The 13,986-nt window shown below is 40.3% G+C and overlaps 1 protein-coding gene across 1 annotated transcript in view; it reads right to left on the bottom strand.

Annotated features, from left to right (window-relative positions):
• Nucleotides 1-13,986, bottom strand: part of CACNA1B (calcium voltage-gated channel subunit alpha1 B) — a gene marked incomplete at its 5' end in the record, with an annotated part of 197,213 nt that overhangs the window by 85,613 nt on the left and 97,614 nt on the right. Inside the window, 2 exons of the mRNA XM_029920961.1 lie at nt 12,716-12,933; nt 13,867-13,984. Coding sequence (XP_029776821.1) covers nt 12,716-12,933; nt 13,867-13,984 — 336 coding nt within the window. The remainder of the gene's footprint in view (nt 1-12,715; nt 12,934-13,866; nt 13,985-13,986) is intronic.

Below are 13,986 nucleotides of genomic sequence, written 5' to 3' on the forward strand. Positions count from 1 at the left end.
ACGCCAAAATACATCAAAATCAAACTTCTGAAATATAGAGACAAAGAAAAAATCTTGAAAGCAGCGAGAGAGAAATGACAGCTTACCTATAGGAAGAAAACAATTCGAATGACAGTGGATTTCTCATCAGAAACCATGGAGGTCAGAAGGAAGAGGCACACGTTTTTTCAAGTGCTGAAAAAAAAAGAACTGTCAACCCAGAATTTACACCCAGTGAAAACATCCTTCAGGAATGAAGGGAATATCCAGATACGCTCAGATGAAGGAAAACTTAGAGAACTTGTCACCTGCATGCCTACCCTAAAAGAAACACTAAGGAAAGCCCCTCTAAACAGAAAGCAAATTATGAAAGAAGAAATACTGGAATATCAGGAAAGAAGAAAGAACAATGGAAGAAGCAAAAATATGGTTAAATACAACACACTTTCCTCCTTCTCCTCCTGAGTTTTCTACATTATGTTTGACAGTTGAAGCCAAAATTACAACACACACTGTTTAGAGCCACGATGTGGCTCTAAATATATGCAGAGAAACTAATGAGGACATTTATACACAGGCAGGAAAACGAGAGGCATATTTCACTTAAAGTGGTAAATGACAACCCCAGTAGACTAGAGCAACTTATTTATATAATGTAATATCAACAGCAACCATTAAAAAAAAAAACAAGGCAAAGAGATACACTCAAAAATACTATAGATAAATCAAAATGGAATTCTAAAATACATACAAGTAACCCACAGGAAGGAAAAAAAGAAAGAAACCAGAGAAATATAAAACAGAACAAACAAAAAATAAAACTGCTAACTTACTATAACATACACAATTACATTAAAAGTAAATGGTCTGAATATGCCAAATAAAAACAGAACTGACAAACTGGATTAAAAACATGACCCTTCAATATGCTATCTAAAAGAAACTAACTTAAAATATAATTATATATATATATGTGTGTGTGTGTGTGTGTGTATATAGTTTTAAAATAAAAAGGTGAAAAAGATACATCATGCAAATATTAATCAAAATAAAGTAGGAATGGGTATATTCATATCAGATAAAGTAGACATCAGAGCAAAGAAAATTATCAGGTACAGAGACATATTACACAATGATAACAAAGTCAATCTTTCAAGAAGACAGAATTCTAAATGTGTATGCACTCAATAACAGTGCTGCAAAACATGTGAAGCAAAACCTGACAGAATCAAAAGAAGACACAGACAAATCTACATTTATAGTTGGAGACTTGAATGCCCCCTTCCCAGCAACTGACAGATCTGGACCGAAAATCAGCGCGCACACAGAACTCAGCACCGTCCCCCAGCAGGACTGAATGGGCGCTCACGGAACACACCACCCGACAACAGCAGCATACATTCTTTTCAAGCACCCGCCAGACATATCCCAAGGTCTGCCATATCCTCAGCCCTAAAACAAGCCTTCACAAATTTAAAAGAATTAAAGTCATACAAAGTATGTTCACTGAACGCAAAATAATCAAACTAAAATTGAATAACAGAAAAACAAGAGGAAAATCTCCAAACCCTTGGAAACTAAACCACACACTTCTAAATAATCCATGAATCGAAGATGAAGTCTCAAGGGAAATTTTTTTAATGGAATTGAAAGAAAAGGAAAATATATCAAAATCTGTAGGATACAGATAAAGCAGCACTAAAAAGAAAATTTAGGGATGCCTGGGTGGCTCAGTCAGTTAAGTGTCCAACTCTTGATTTCTGGCTCAGGTCACGATCACAAGGTTCCTGAGATCAAGTCCCACATCAGGTTCTACGCGGACAGCATGGAGCCTGCTTGGGATTCTTTCTCTCCCTCTCTCCCTGTCCCACCTGCTCATGCTCTCTCTCTCTCTCTACCTTTCAAAATAAACATTTTTTTCAAAATTAAAAAAGAAAATGTATATAACATTAAATGTTTACATTAAAAAAGAGGAAAGGGCTCAAATCAATAATTTAGGCTCCCATCTCCAGAACTAAAAAAGGACAAATTAACCCAAAGCAACAGAAAGAAGAAAATAATAAAGCAGAAATAAAACACAATTGAAAATAGAAAACAGAGAAAATCTATGACACAAGAATCTAATTCTTTGAAAAGATCGGGGAGATGAATGAACTTTAGTTAAGACTCACAGGAAGAGAAAAGAGAGAAAAGACACAAGTCACCAATCAGGAATCAGACCACGGTTGTCACCACAGATTACAGAGACATCAAAAGGATCATAAAGAAATACTACAAACAACAACACACACACAAATTTGACAAATTAAATGAAATGAACCAATTTCTTCAAAAACACATACTACAATTCACCCAATATGAAATAGATAACATAGCCTTATCACTATTAAGAATATTTTTTAATTCCAAAAAAGACACGCTTTATTGGCAAGTTATACCAAACATTAAAGGACAGTTAACACAAATTCTATACAATCCCCTCCAAAAAAACAGGAGAAGGAACATTTTCCAATTCATATTATGAATTCAGTACTTTTGTGATACCAAAATCAGACAAAGATAGCAGGTGCATGCATGCACACACGCACACACACACATACAAGAACAACAAAGTACCAATATCCCTCATGAATACAGATGCAAAACCTCTTAAAATATTAAGAAACAGAATTCAACAACATATAGAAATAATTATACACAATCACCAGTAGAGTTTATCCCAGGGATGCAAGGCTGACTTAATATTTGAAAACCAATTGATGTAAACTACTATATTACATAAGAAAAACCACATGACCCAATCAATTGATGCAGAAAATTATTTGACAAAATTTAGCACTAATTTAATATAAAAACTCTCAGCAAAATATTTCCTCAACTTGATAAAGAACATCGATCAACACCCCCTCACACAAAAACTCGCCCAGCTAATGTCATACTTAATGTTGAAAGACTGAATGTTCCCTCCTCCCACAAGACGGGCATAAGAGAAGGACATCAGTTCTCACCACTGCTGTGCAACATGAGAGTGGAAGCTGGCAGTGCAGTGAGGGACGGCCACACGAGGCACACACGTTAGGAAGTGAAAAATGAAACTGCTCATTGGTAGATGACTTGGTTCTTTATGTAGAAAATCCCAAGGTATCTACAAACACCTGGGGGAAATACTAACCAAAATTACACAATTTCTTTAAAACCTGATGAAAATGAAGACACCAAATGTCAGAATCTATAAGGTACAATTAAATTAGTAATCAGAGGAAAAGTCACAGCCTTAAATAATCATATAACAAAAATTAATGAATTAAACAAGTAAACTAAGTCTCTAACTCAGGAAGCTAGAGAAGGAACAATAAAGGGGCGCCTGGGTGGCTCAGTCGGTTGAGCGTCCAACTTCGGCTCAGGTCATGATCTCACAGTTCGTGGGTTCGAGCCTCGCGTCAGGCTCTGTGCTGACAGCTAGCTCAGAGCCTGGAGCCTGCTTCTGCTTCTGTGTCTCTTTCTCTCTCTGCCCCGCCTGTGTTCATGCTCTGTCTCTCTCTCTCTCTCTCTCTCTCTCAAAAATAAATAAAATGCAAAAAAAAATTATAATAATAATTTTTAAAAAAGAAATTAAGAAAAGGAACAACAAAGTAAAACAAAAAGGGAAGAAGGAAATAATAAAGATAAAATTGGAAAGTAACATTTTAAAAAATCACAATAGAACTAATAAAATGCTGGTTCTTTTTATGAAAACATACAAAATATATAAATCACTAATCTAATCAAGAAAAAAGAGGGAAACATAAAATACACAGGATAATGATACTAAAGATGGCAGACACATGACTCTGAATTTGTCAAAACCCATAGAATGTACAACACAAAGAGGGTACCCTAATGTAAACTGTGGGCTTTAATTAATAATAATATTTCAATATTGGTCCATCAATTGTAATAAAATGTTCATAATAGGGGAAAACTGTGTTTTGCTGCGGAGATTACATAAGAACTCTGTATTTTCTGCTAATTTGTCTATTAACCTAAGACTATTCTAAAAAATAAACTCTATTAATTTAAAAATAAATAAATAAAATACGCAGGATAAAAAATGAGGAGAGAAAAACAGAGGAAGTAGTTTTAGAAAACTTAAGCTATTTCTTTGCATAACTTTATAGAAACAAACTGGATAACCAGTTCTAAGGACATTGTAATTTATCAAAGAGATCTCAGGAGATACGCAGTTTACACAGACAATACCCATGAAGAAACAGAGAAATTATTAAAGAATTGCCCTTCCAAAAGAAACCTGAGCCAGATGATTTCACAGGTGAATTCTACGAACTCTATGAAGACCAAGACATCCTGTGCTACTTAAACTCTCCCAGAAAAGGAAACAGAGAGAGCTTTCTTGTTAAGAATCAGTAAGGGTTACATCCTATAGACCACCTTGGGGAAATGTTCCCCACAGAGCTCCCCTCAGTGTTAGTGTACCCTCACTTCAGGAAAACAGATGTATCTCTCAGTACAATGTTGTTGGGGCTTTTTTGGCTGATGTCTATGTAGGAAAAATGTATACTTCCCCCAAACTAAAGAGAACATTTTTTTTAAGTTTATTTATTTATTTTGAGAGGGACACAGCACGAGCGGGGAGAGGGATAGAGAAAGAGGAAGAGAGAATCCCAGGCCAGCTCTACGCTGTCAGCACAGAGCCTAATGGGTGGCTTAAACCCACGACCCAGGAGACCATGACTCAAGCCAAAGTCAGACGCTCAACCGACTGAGCCACCCAGGCACCCCAAACACTAATATTTATTTATTCTGAGAGAGAGAAAGAGCGCATGTGCGCAAACGTGTGCAAGTGTATGAGGGAGGGGCAGAGACAGAATCTCAAACGGGCTCCACCCTCCGCACAGGAACCCACACAGGGCTGAAGTTCATGACCAGGAGATCACAACCTGAGCCAATATCAAGAGTTGGACACGTGACTGAACCACCCAGGCACCCCTCAATATAACATTTTTAACAACAACAAAAAAAAAGTAGGGAAAAACTCTCAGGCAAGATTCCAAATTCAGTTGGTTGACAATTAGAATCATGTGTGGATGTTTTTAAAAAGTGCACTAAGCTTCAATAAAGGACGTGCCCAAAGCAACTGCCCGCTAACAACTACTGTAACTGTGGTGATCAGGGGAAGTATTTTATGTCCTATATGATGGTGGATACTTTTCAGTGCTTAACTATGCTTCAGTTATATTTTTAAAAATTGATGGGGGATTTTGAGTACAATCAACTTCAATACATTATAATTTTTATAGTACAGTATACTTTTTCCCATTTAAAATAATAGGAAATGTGAAACATTACAACATTTGATTTTCAGTAATAATACATGAAGTATATTATAACTGTAATGCATTCATATCAAAACCTTATGATACTTGAAGATAGGATAGGAAAGCTACAGAACATATCTCACACTAAAATGCACAATATAATGACTTATAAGAAATATATATTTGGTCTAAAATCTATTTCACAAATACACTTGGCCTTGATCCAGTTTCTGAGAAACTCTTCAGAGCCATAAAGGTGACAAGGGTGTCCTGTTACTAATGAGGGTGACTTTCAGAGTCCACCCAAGGGCTAGGACTTGTTGCCAGGAAGACTAACGACATGATTAAAGGGTTGGGCCTGAACCCTGACTTCCAGGGAGGAAGAGTAGGGGCCGGAGGTTGAATCAGCCAATTCAGACTTACATTTGCACACGTTTGCGCATGCTGAATTGCGCACATAGACTTAGGACTGCAACAAAGCCTCCATTAAACCCAAAGACCGGGTTTAGAGAGCCTATGGGTTGGTGAGCAGGGAGAGACCAGGAAGAGTGGCTTGCCAATACAGGGCATGAAAGCTCCACATCTCTCTCTCTAGACCTCACCATACATATTTCTTCACCTAGCTGTTGATTCTTATCCTGTTTCATATCTTTGAACAAACTGGTAACATAAGTGTTTCTCTGAGTCCTGTGAGCAAATTTAAAGAACTTAAGGAGAAAGCTGTTGGAACCTCCAGTCTGTGGCTGGCAGGTCAGAAGCACGGGTGACGGCCTGAGGCTTCTGACTAGTGTCTGAAGTGAGGGCTTGTAGGACTCAATAGAGTAGGACTGAACCCTTAACCTGTGGAAGTTGATGCTATCTACTGGCAGGTGGTATCAGAATTGAATTGAATTCTTGGACACCCTACTGATATCTGAGAATTGCTTGGTACTGATGTCTGAGAACTGCCTGCTTCGTGCTGGAATTGGGTCTGGGAACCCTAAAAGCCTGGTGTCAGTAAAAAGCACCAATACAAAAATCCTACATAAAATACTAACAGAATTAACATCGCATTAAAAAATATAACTGCGGTACCTGGTTGGCTCAGTCAGTACAGCATGTGACTCCTGATCTTGGGGTTGTGAGTTCAAGCCCCATACTGGGTGTAGAGATTACTTAAAAAATAAAAATCTTAAAAAAAAAAAGTTAACTAAGTGGGGTTTACTCTAGGATCACAAAGACAGTTAGATAGTAGAAAGTTCATTACTAAAAATCCCCATATTTATTTTTAAATTTTTTTTAATGTTTTATTTTTGAGAGAGAGAGTGAAAGACAGCATGAGCAAGGGAGGGTCAGAGAGAGCGGGAGACACAGAATCTGAAGCAGGCTCCAGGCTCTGAGCTGTCAGCACAGAGCCCAATGCGGGGCTCGAACCCATGAACTGTGAGATCATGACCTGAGCCGAAGTCGGACACTTAACCAACTGAGCCACCCAGGAGCCCCTAAATCCCCATATTTAAGTGGGGGAAATGTATGATGTCTAGCATGACGAAAAGGCATTCAACAAAATTCAACATCTATTCCAGACAAATACTTACTGAAATAGGAATTCATGGGTACTGTACCTTGATTTTACACACACACACACACACACACACACACACACATACACACAAAACCCAAATATAGGCAGAAACAAGCTAAGGGTACCCACTAACTCCACTGTTACCGATAGTGTATTAGCCAGTTTAATCATGCAAAAAACTTTAAAAATTAGGAAAACAAACAATGAGAGGTCTAAGATTTGAAAGGAATAGTGAAAACTGTATTTGTAGAAGTTTTGACCACATACCTAGACAGAAACCAGAGTCAGTGCTAAAAGTAATACACAATTTGAGGGTTCAGAAAAGTAGGAGGATACAAAATTGACAATATAAAAGGCAATAGCCTAGATTTCCGCTCCCAGCAGAGGCCATGACAGAACCCAAACTAACACTTGCACCATTAACAATCAGAAATACTCGACTTTAAGAGAATGAAAAGACAAGCCACAAACTGGGGGAAATATTTTCAAACCACAGATCTGATAAAAGTAGGTATCCAAAACATAGAAACAAATCTTAAAACTCAACAATTAGAAAACAATCAACCCAATTAAAAAGTGGGCAACATGTCTGTTCTCAGACCACAATGGAATTAAATTAGAAGCCATAACAGAAGGATAATTGGAAAGTCCCCAAATATATAGAAATTAAACAACACACTTCTAAAAACACATGGGTCAAAGAAAAAAAATCTCAAAAGAAATTTAGAAATATTTTTAAGAAGGGGCGCCTAGGTGGCTCAGTTAGTTGAGCATCTAACTTCAGCACAGGTCATGATCTTGCGATTTATGAGCTCGAGCCCCACATGGGGGCTATCTGGTGTCAGCTTGGCCTGCTTTGGATCCTCTGTTCCCCTCTCTTTCTGTCTCTCTCTCTCTCTCTCTCTCTCTCTCTCTCTCTCTCTCAAAAAAAAATAAATATTGAATAAAAACACATATATTTTAACTAAATGAAAATGAAAACGCAACTTACCAGTTTGTTGTGTGCAGCAGCAATGCTTACAAGGAAATTTATAACACTGAATGCATGTATTAGAAAAGAAAGGTTTAAAATCAATAATCTAACCTTCCATCTTAGGAAATGAAAAGAAAAAGCACAGTAAAGATAGGCAGAAGAAATAATAAGAATTAGAGCAGAAATCAATGAAACCGAAAAGAGAAAATTAATAAAGAATATCAACAAAACCAATGCAACTGTTTTTTTGAAAAGATCATTAAAATTGATAAGCCTCTATTTAGGCTAACTAAGAAAAAAGAGGAAAAACACAAATTACTAATATAAGAAATGAAAGAAAGGACATCACGGCTGATCATGGACTTGAAAAGGATGATACAAGAATACTACAAACAACTCTATGCCCACAGATTTAATAACCTCCATGAAATGGACCAATTCCTTGGAAGGACAAATCTCCTTGAAATTCACACAAGAAGAAATACACAATCTAAATAGGTTTCTGGGGTGCCCGGGTGGCTCAGTCTAGTAAGCATCCGACTTCAGCTCAGGTCGTGATCTTCTGGTTCCTGAGTTCCAGCCCCACATTGAGCTTTGTACCTGGAAAAGGTTCTATATCCTTCTATATATATCTCCTTCTCTCTCTGCCCCTCCTGCTATTGCACTCTGTCTCTCTCTTTCTCTCTCAAAAAATAAATCAGTAAATACATACATACATACATACATACATACATACATACATACATAGGCTTCTATCTTTTAAAGAGATTGATTCATAAATTTACTACCTTCAAAACCACAGAAAGCACCAGGCCCAGATGGGTTCGCTGAAGAATTCTAACAAACAATGAAGGAAGAAATCATACCAATCGTCAACCATCTCTTTCAAAGGATAGAAGCTAAGGGAGTGCTTCCTAACTTATTTTATGATGTCAGCATTACCCTAATAACAAAACCAGATAAGGCATTACAAGAAAAGAAAACTAGACCAATATCTCTCATGAACACAGATGCAAAAATTCTCAACAAAATATTAGCAAATCAACCCCCCCAAAAAGTATAAAAGCTATATACCATAACCAAATGGAATCTGTCCCAGGTATTCAAGGCTGGTCCAACATTTGAAAGTCATTGAATGTAATTCATCTCATCAACAGATTAAAAAAGAAAAGTCAGTTGATCATATCACTAGATGCAGAAAAAGCATCTGACAAAATCCAACACCTACTCATTATAAAAACTCCCAGTTTTTATAGGAATAGAGGAGAATTTCCTCATACTACTCTCCATAAATACTCTCCACAAAAAACCTACAATTCACCTCATACTTAACGATGGGAGACTTGAAGTTTTCCCACCAAGATGAGGTACAAGGCAACAATGTCACCTCTCACCACCCCTTCTCAGCATCGTGCTGCAGGCCCCACTAATGCACTAAGGCAAGGCGAGGAAACAAAATGTATGTGGGTTGGGACGGAAGACATGAAACTGCATTTGCTCACAGATGACACGATAATCTATACGGAAACCCAAAAGAATCAACAGCAACAACAACAAAAAACTTCTGGAACTAAAAGTGATTTTAGCAAAGTTGCAGGATACAAGGTTAATACACAAAGGTCAATTGCTTTCCTATTTATCAACAATGAATTGTGGGATTTGAAATTAAAAGCACAGTATCATTAACAGAACTACCCTATGACCCAGCAATTGTACCAGTAGGAGTTTATACAAAGAATACAAAAATGCTGATTTGAAGGGGCACATGCACCCTAATATTGATAGCAGTGCTATCAACAATAACCAAATTATGAAAAGAGCCCAAATGTCCAACGACTGATGAATGGATTAAAAGATGTGGTATACATACACATATATAATGGAATACTACTCAGTGGTGAAAAAGAATGAAATCTTGCCATTTGTAACAACATGGATGAACTGGAGAGTATTATGCTAAGCCAAATAAGTCAGTCAGAAAAAGACAGATATCACATTTCACTCATGTGGAATTTGAGAAACTTAACAGATGATCATAGGGGAAGGGAAGGCAGAATTAGATAGAAACAGAGAGGGAGGCATAAGAGACTCTCAAATGCAGAGAACTGAGGGTTGATGGGAGTTGGGGGGGATTGGCAGGTGGAGTAAATGGGTGATGGGCATTTAAGGAGGGCACTTGTGAGGATGAGCACTGGGGGTCATTTATAAGTGATGAATCACTGGGTTCTACTCTTGAAGCCAAAACTCTACTGCATGTTAACTAACTTGAGAATAAACAATTTATATTAGCTCCCCCCAAATTGAAATTCTAAAGTATAAATCTAACAAAGTATCTATAATATCTACATATAGAAAACTGAAACTCTGATGAATAAAATCAAAGAACTACATAATGAAGGAAATGTTTCATGTTCATGGATAGGAAGATTCAATATTGTCAAGATCTCAGTTCTTCACAACTTGACCTACAGATTCAATGCGATCCCAATCAAAATCTCATCAAGTTATTTTATGGATATCAGCAGACTGATTCCAAAGTTTATATGGAGAAGTAAGAGATCCACAATGGCCAACACTTTGATACAGAAGGAGAAGAACAAAGTCAGAGGTCTGACACTACCCAACTTCAAGACTCACTGTAAAATTACAGTGTATTGGTGAAAAACAGACAAACAGAGCAACAGACCAGGATAGAGAGCTCAGAAATAGACCCCGGAAGTAGAGCCAACCGATCTTCGCCAAAGAAGCAAAGGTAACCCAGAGGGGGCGGGGGGCAAAGATCGTCTCTTCGAAAAAACAGTGCTGGATGTCCACATGCAAAAATGAAATCTAGATACAGACATTACACCCTTCACAAAAGTTAAGTCAAAACGGCTCATAGGACTCAATGTGAAATGCATAATTATTAAACCCCTAGGGGATAACAAAGGAGAAACCCTAGATGACCCAGTTTCTGATGATCCTTTTTAGATACAACACTAAAAATATGATCCATGAAAAAAATAACAGATCAGCTAGAATTAATAAATTCTGCTCTGTGAAAGATAATATCAAGAGAACAAGAAGATGAGCTACAGATGGGAGAAAATATTTGTAAAAAAAATACATCTGATAAAAGAGTGTTATACAAAATATACAAAGAACACTTAAAAATTGAAAATAAGAAAACAACCAGATTAAAAAATGGTCCAAAGATCTTAAGAGATACCTCACTGAAGAGGATAATACACATCACAAATAAGTGTATGAAAACAGTGTTCCACATCACACATCGTTAGGAAAATGCAAATTCAAACCATGTGTGATACTATGACTTATCTTATTAGAATGGCCAAAATCTGGAACACTGACACTACCAACTGCCGACAAGGAAAATGGAGCAACAGGAACTCCCATACATTACTAGTGGAAATGCAAAATGGTATAAACAGTTCAGTGGTTTCTCACAAAATGAAACATAGTCTTACCATATGATACAGCCATTACTCCCCTTGGTATTTACCCAAAGAAGGTGAAAACCAGTTCACACAAAATCCTGCACAAAGATGTGCAGCTTTATTCATATTTGCCAAAATTTGGATGCAACCAAGATGTCCTTCAATAGGTAGATGGATAAACTGTGGTATAACCAGACAACAAAATACTATTCAGTGCTAAAAAGAAATGCGCTCCTGAGCCATAAAAAGACATGCAGGAACCTTAAAATCATATTGGTAAGTGAAAGAAGCCAATCTGCAAAGGCTATACACTGAATGACTCCAACGGTATGACATTTAGGAAAAGGCAAAACTACAGAGACTGTAAAAAAGATCAGTGGATGGCAAAAGTTGGGGAGGAGGGGCTGGACAAAAGTCAAGTGGGAACCCTGGTCCGATCCTCAAGTTTACCCAGAGAAAATGAGACCAGGAGGTCGCTTTCCAGGAGTCTGGTAAGACAGACCCACTATTAAACATGGGAAGGGAAGCCAGGGATGGGCCACGGAAAGCAATCTCCCAAGGAAGCAAAAAGAAGGGAAGCCTAAGCAGCTGGAGTTGGCCATCTCCCGTTGCCACACCTAGCATTGTGTGCCTGTTCTCAGGCCTGAGAGCACCTGAGCAAGAGGTAACAGGCACAGACACATGTCTGTGTTGGTGGACACATCCGCAAACATGGGCAAGCATTTGGTGGCAACTGGTCTACTCGAGGCCTAAATCTTCCTTTGGCTTGGCACGTCAGATCTGCTTCTGTGGTGTCTCCCCCTCCCCGTGGAACACTTTCTCTATCCACGGTGCTCACAAGAGGTCTATGCACCTTCCACACAGTGTTACAGGATGGTATTTGTCTGTCTTGTCCCTACAATACGGAGTGACCTGAATACAGGAGTGGCATCTAGTTGACCCTGTACCCTCAGTGCCTGTTCATGGTCAGGCATGGGGTGGCTGCCCTAGCAGCTCTCACACAACTATGAAGAGCTGGGACCGTCCTGAGGTCTGTTCTCCTGATGAGATTGTAAGCCCCACAGGGCAGCCCTGGCTCTGCTCCCTCCCACTGTCCCCGGTTCTCTAACACCATGCCTGTCACTGAGCCGGCAACTTGCAAATATTTTTGGAAAGGAGGATAATAGAGTTGAAGTGGCGTGTAACGGTAACAGTGCTCCTCTGGGGCACTGGGAAACAAAGAGATGTCAAGGCCCAGATGCTCCCCACAAAGAACTTTGTCTCGAGCTGGTTGCCAATCAGCTTAACGATAACCCACAACCCTCAGACCAGCTCGAGCTGGTTGTCGACAGGCTCACACAGGCACGCTCTGTCCCCAGGCAGCTGCCATGTAGAGAGGGGGAGAGGGGAGAGCAAAGTGGGCCTGCAGCAGGTGGGCCCTGGCCCGCTGATACGGGGAGATACTCACTGGGAACAACCGTGGTCTCCCCAGGAGGGCCGGTCAGCGTCACTGGGATTTGCACAGTGGCACTCAGGTCTGAGGGTTGACTGCCCATCCGTGTGACATTCCGCTGATTGTCTGCATCTTCTGGCTGCTCCTCCACTTTCTGTAGACAGGTGCTGGGCAACGCATGCCCGGGGCCCACACCCGTGATCTCGCTGGCCTCCAGATCACAGCGTGGCTCCCTGCAACCAAGAATGCACATCAGACTCTGATGCAGCCCTAAACTCCCAGCCAGTCTGCAAAATCCAGCTCCTTATGCCCCTATCCAGATCAAATAAATCCTGACCACTTCCCCTGCTACTCTGGTATTTCATATGGCTTTTATCACTTTGTACATTTCTATGTTTTCAGGTCTGGAAAGTAAAAATGGGGCCGACTCAACCTGTCTGCCCCTGGCACAAGACCAAGCATGGCTGGGGCATCTGTTTGCAGAATGAAGAAGCCTGGAAGAGGGTGTTTCTCTAAACTACTCCACCTGGAGTCCCTCTAGACCAAAGGCCCAGCACAGAACTCTGCACACAGAGACAGGGTCTGGATCTGAGCAGTGGCTTCCAGCTCATGGGCAAGCACCCGACACTGCTGGCTTTAGCCTGATACCCTAGCTTTCTCAGAGTCAGAGTCATTCATAGCCTATCCCAGCCCGGGGAAAAGGCTAGGTGAGCTGGTATGCAGGGGTGGGAGGTCCTTCCTGTCATGGCCACCCAGCCGGGCCCTATTCCTTTCTACCATTTAGCCCCCAGTGGCTGCCACAGGCCTCCCTCAGGCTCTCTCCAATTTTCTCTCCTCCCCAGGCCACTATACTCTTCCCAAGACAATGTGTCCCAAACCAGTCCCAACAATTTCACCGTATGCCCCCTTCTCCTCCTGAGAGCCTTGGAATAATGGCCGACATTCACTGAGCAAACTTGATCCCCACTCAGTTTTAAGAATTTTACACGGCACCCCAACAGCGCAGTATTGTCACCACCACACAGAGAATGAGACGGAAGGCGGGACAACCAACCTGAAAAGGGGCAACTGGGCAGCTCCGCACCCCTGAACCCTGCCCGGCAGCACCCCCCAGCCCCCTCGCCGGCCAGGGGCCCCCTCCGCCACCCACGTGCGCATCCCCTCACTTGGGCTGATGGTTCCGGAGCTCCTTCTCCTTGTCCCTGTCCTCGACCTCGCCCTCCTTCTCCGCCGCCTCCTTCTCTGCGTCCTCATGCGCGGGCAGCGCCTTGTGCCGGGCCCGGTGC

The sequence above is a fragment of the Suricata suricatta genome, chromosome 13 (genome assembly GCF_006229205.1).
Source record: "Suricata suricatta isolate VVHF042 chromosome 13, meerkat_22Aug2017_6uvM2_HiC, whole genome shotgun sequence".
Classification (NCBI taxonomy): domain Eukaryota; kingdom Metazoa; phylum Chordata; class Mammalia; order Carnivora; family Herpestidae; genus Suricata; species Suricata suricatta.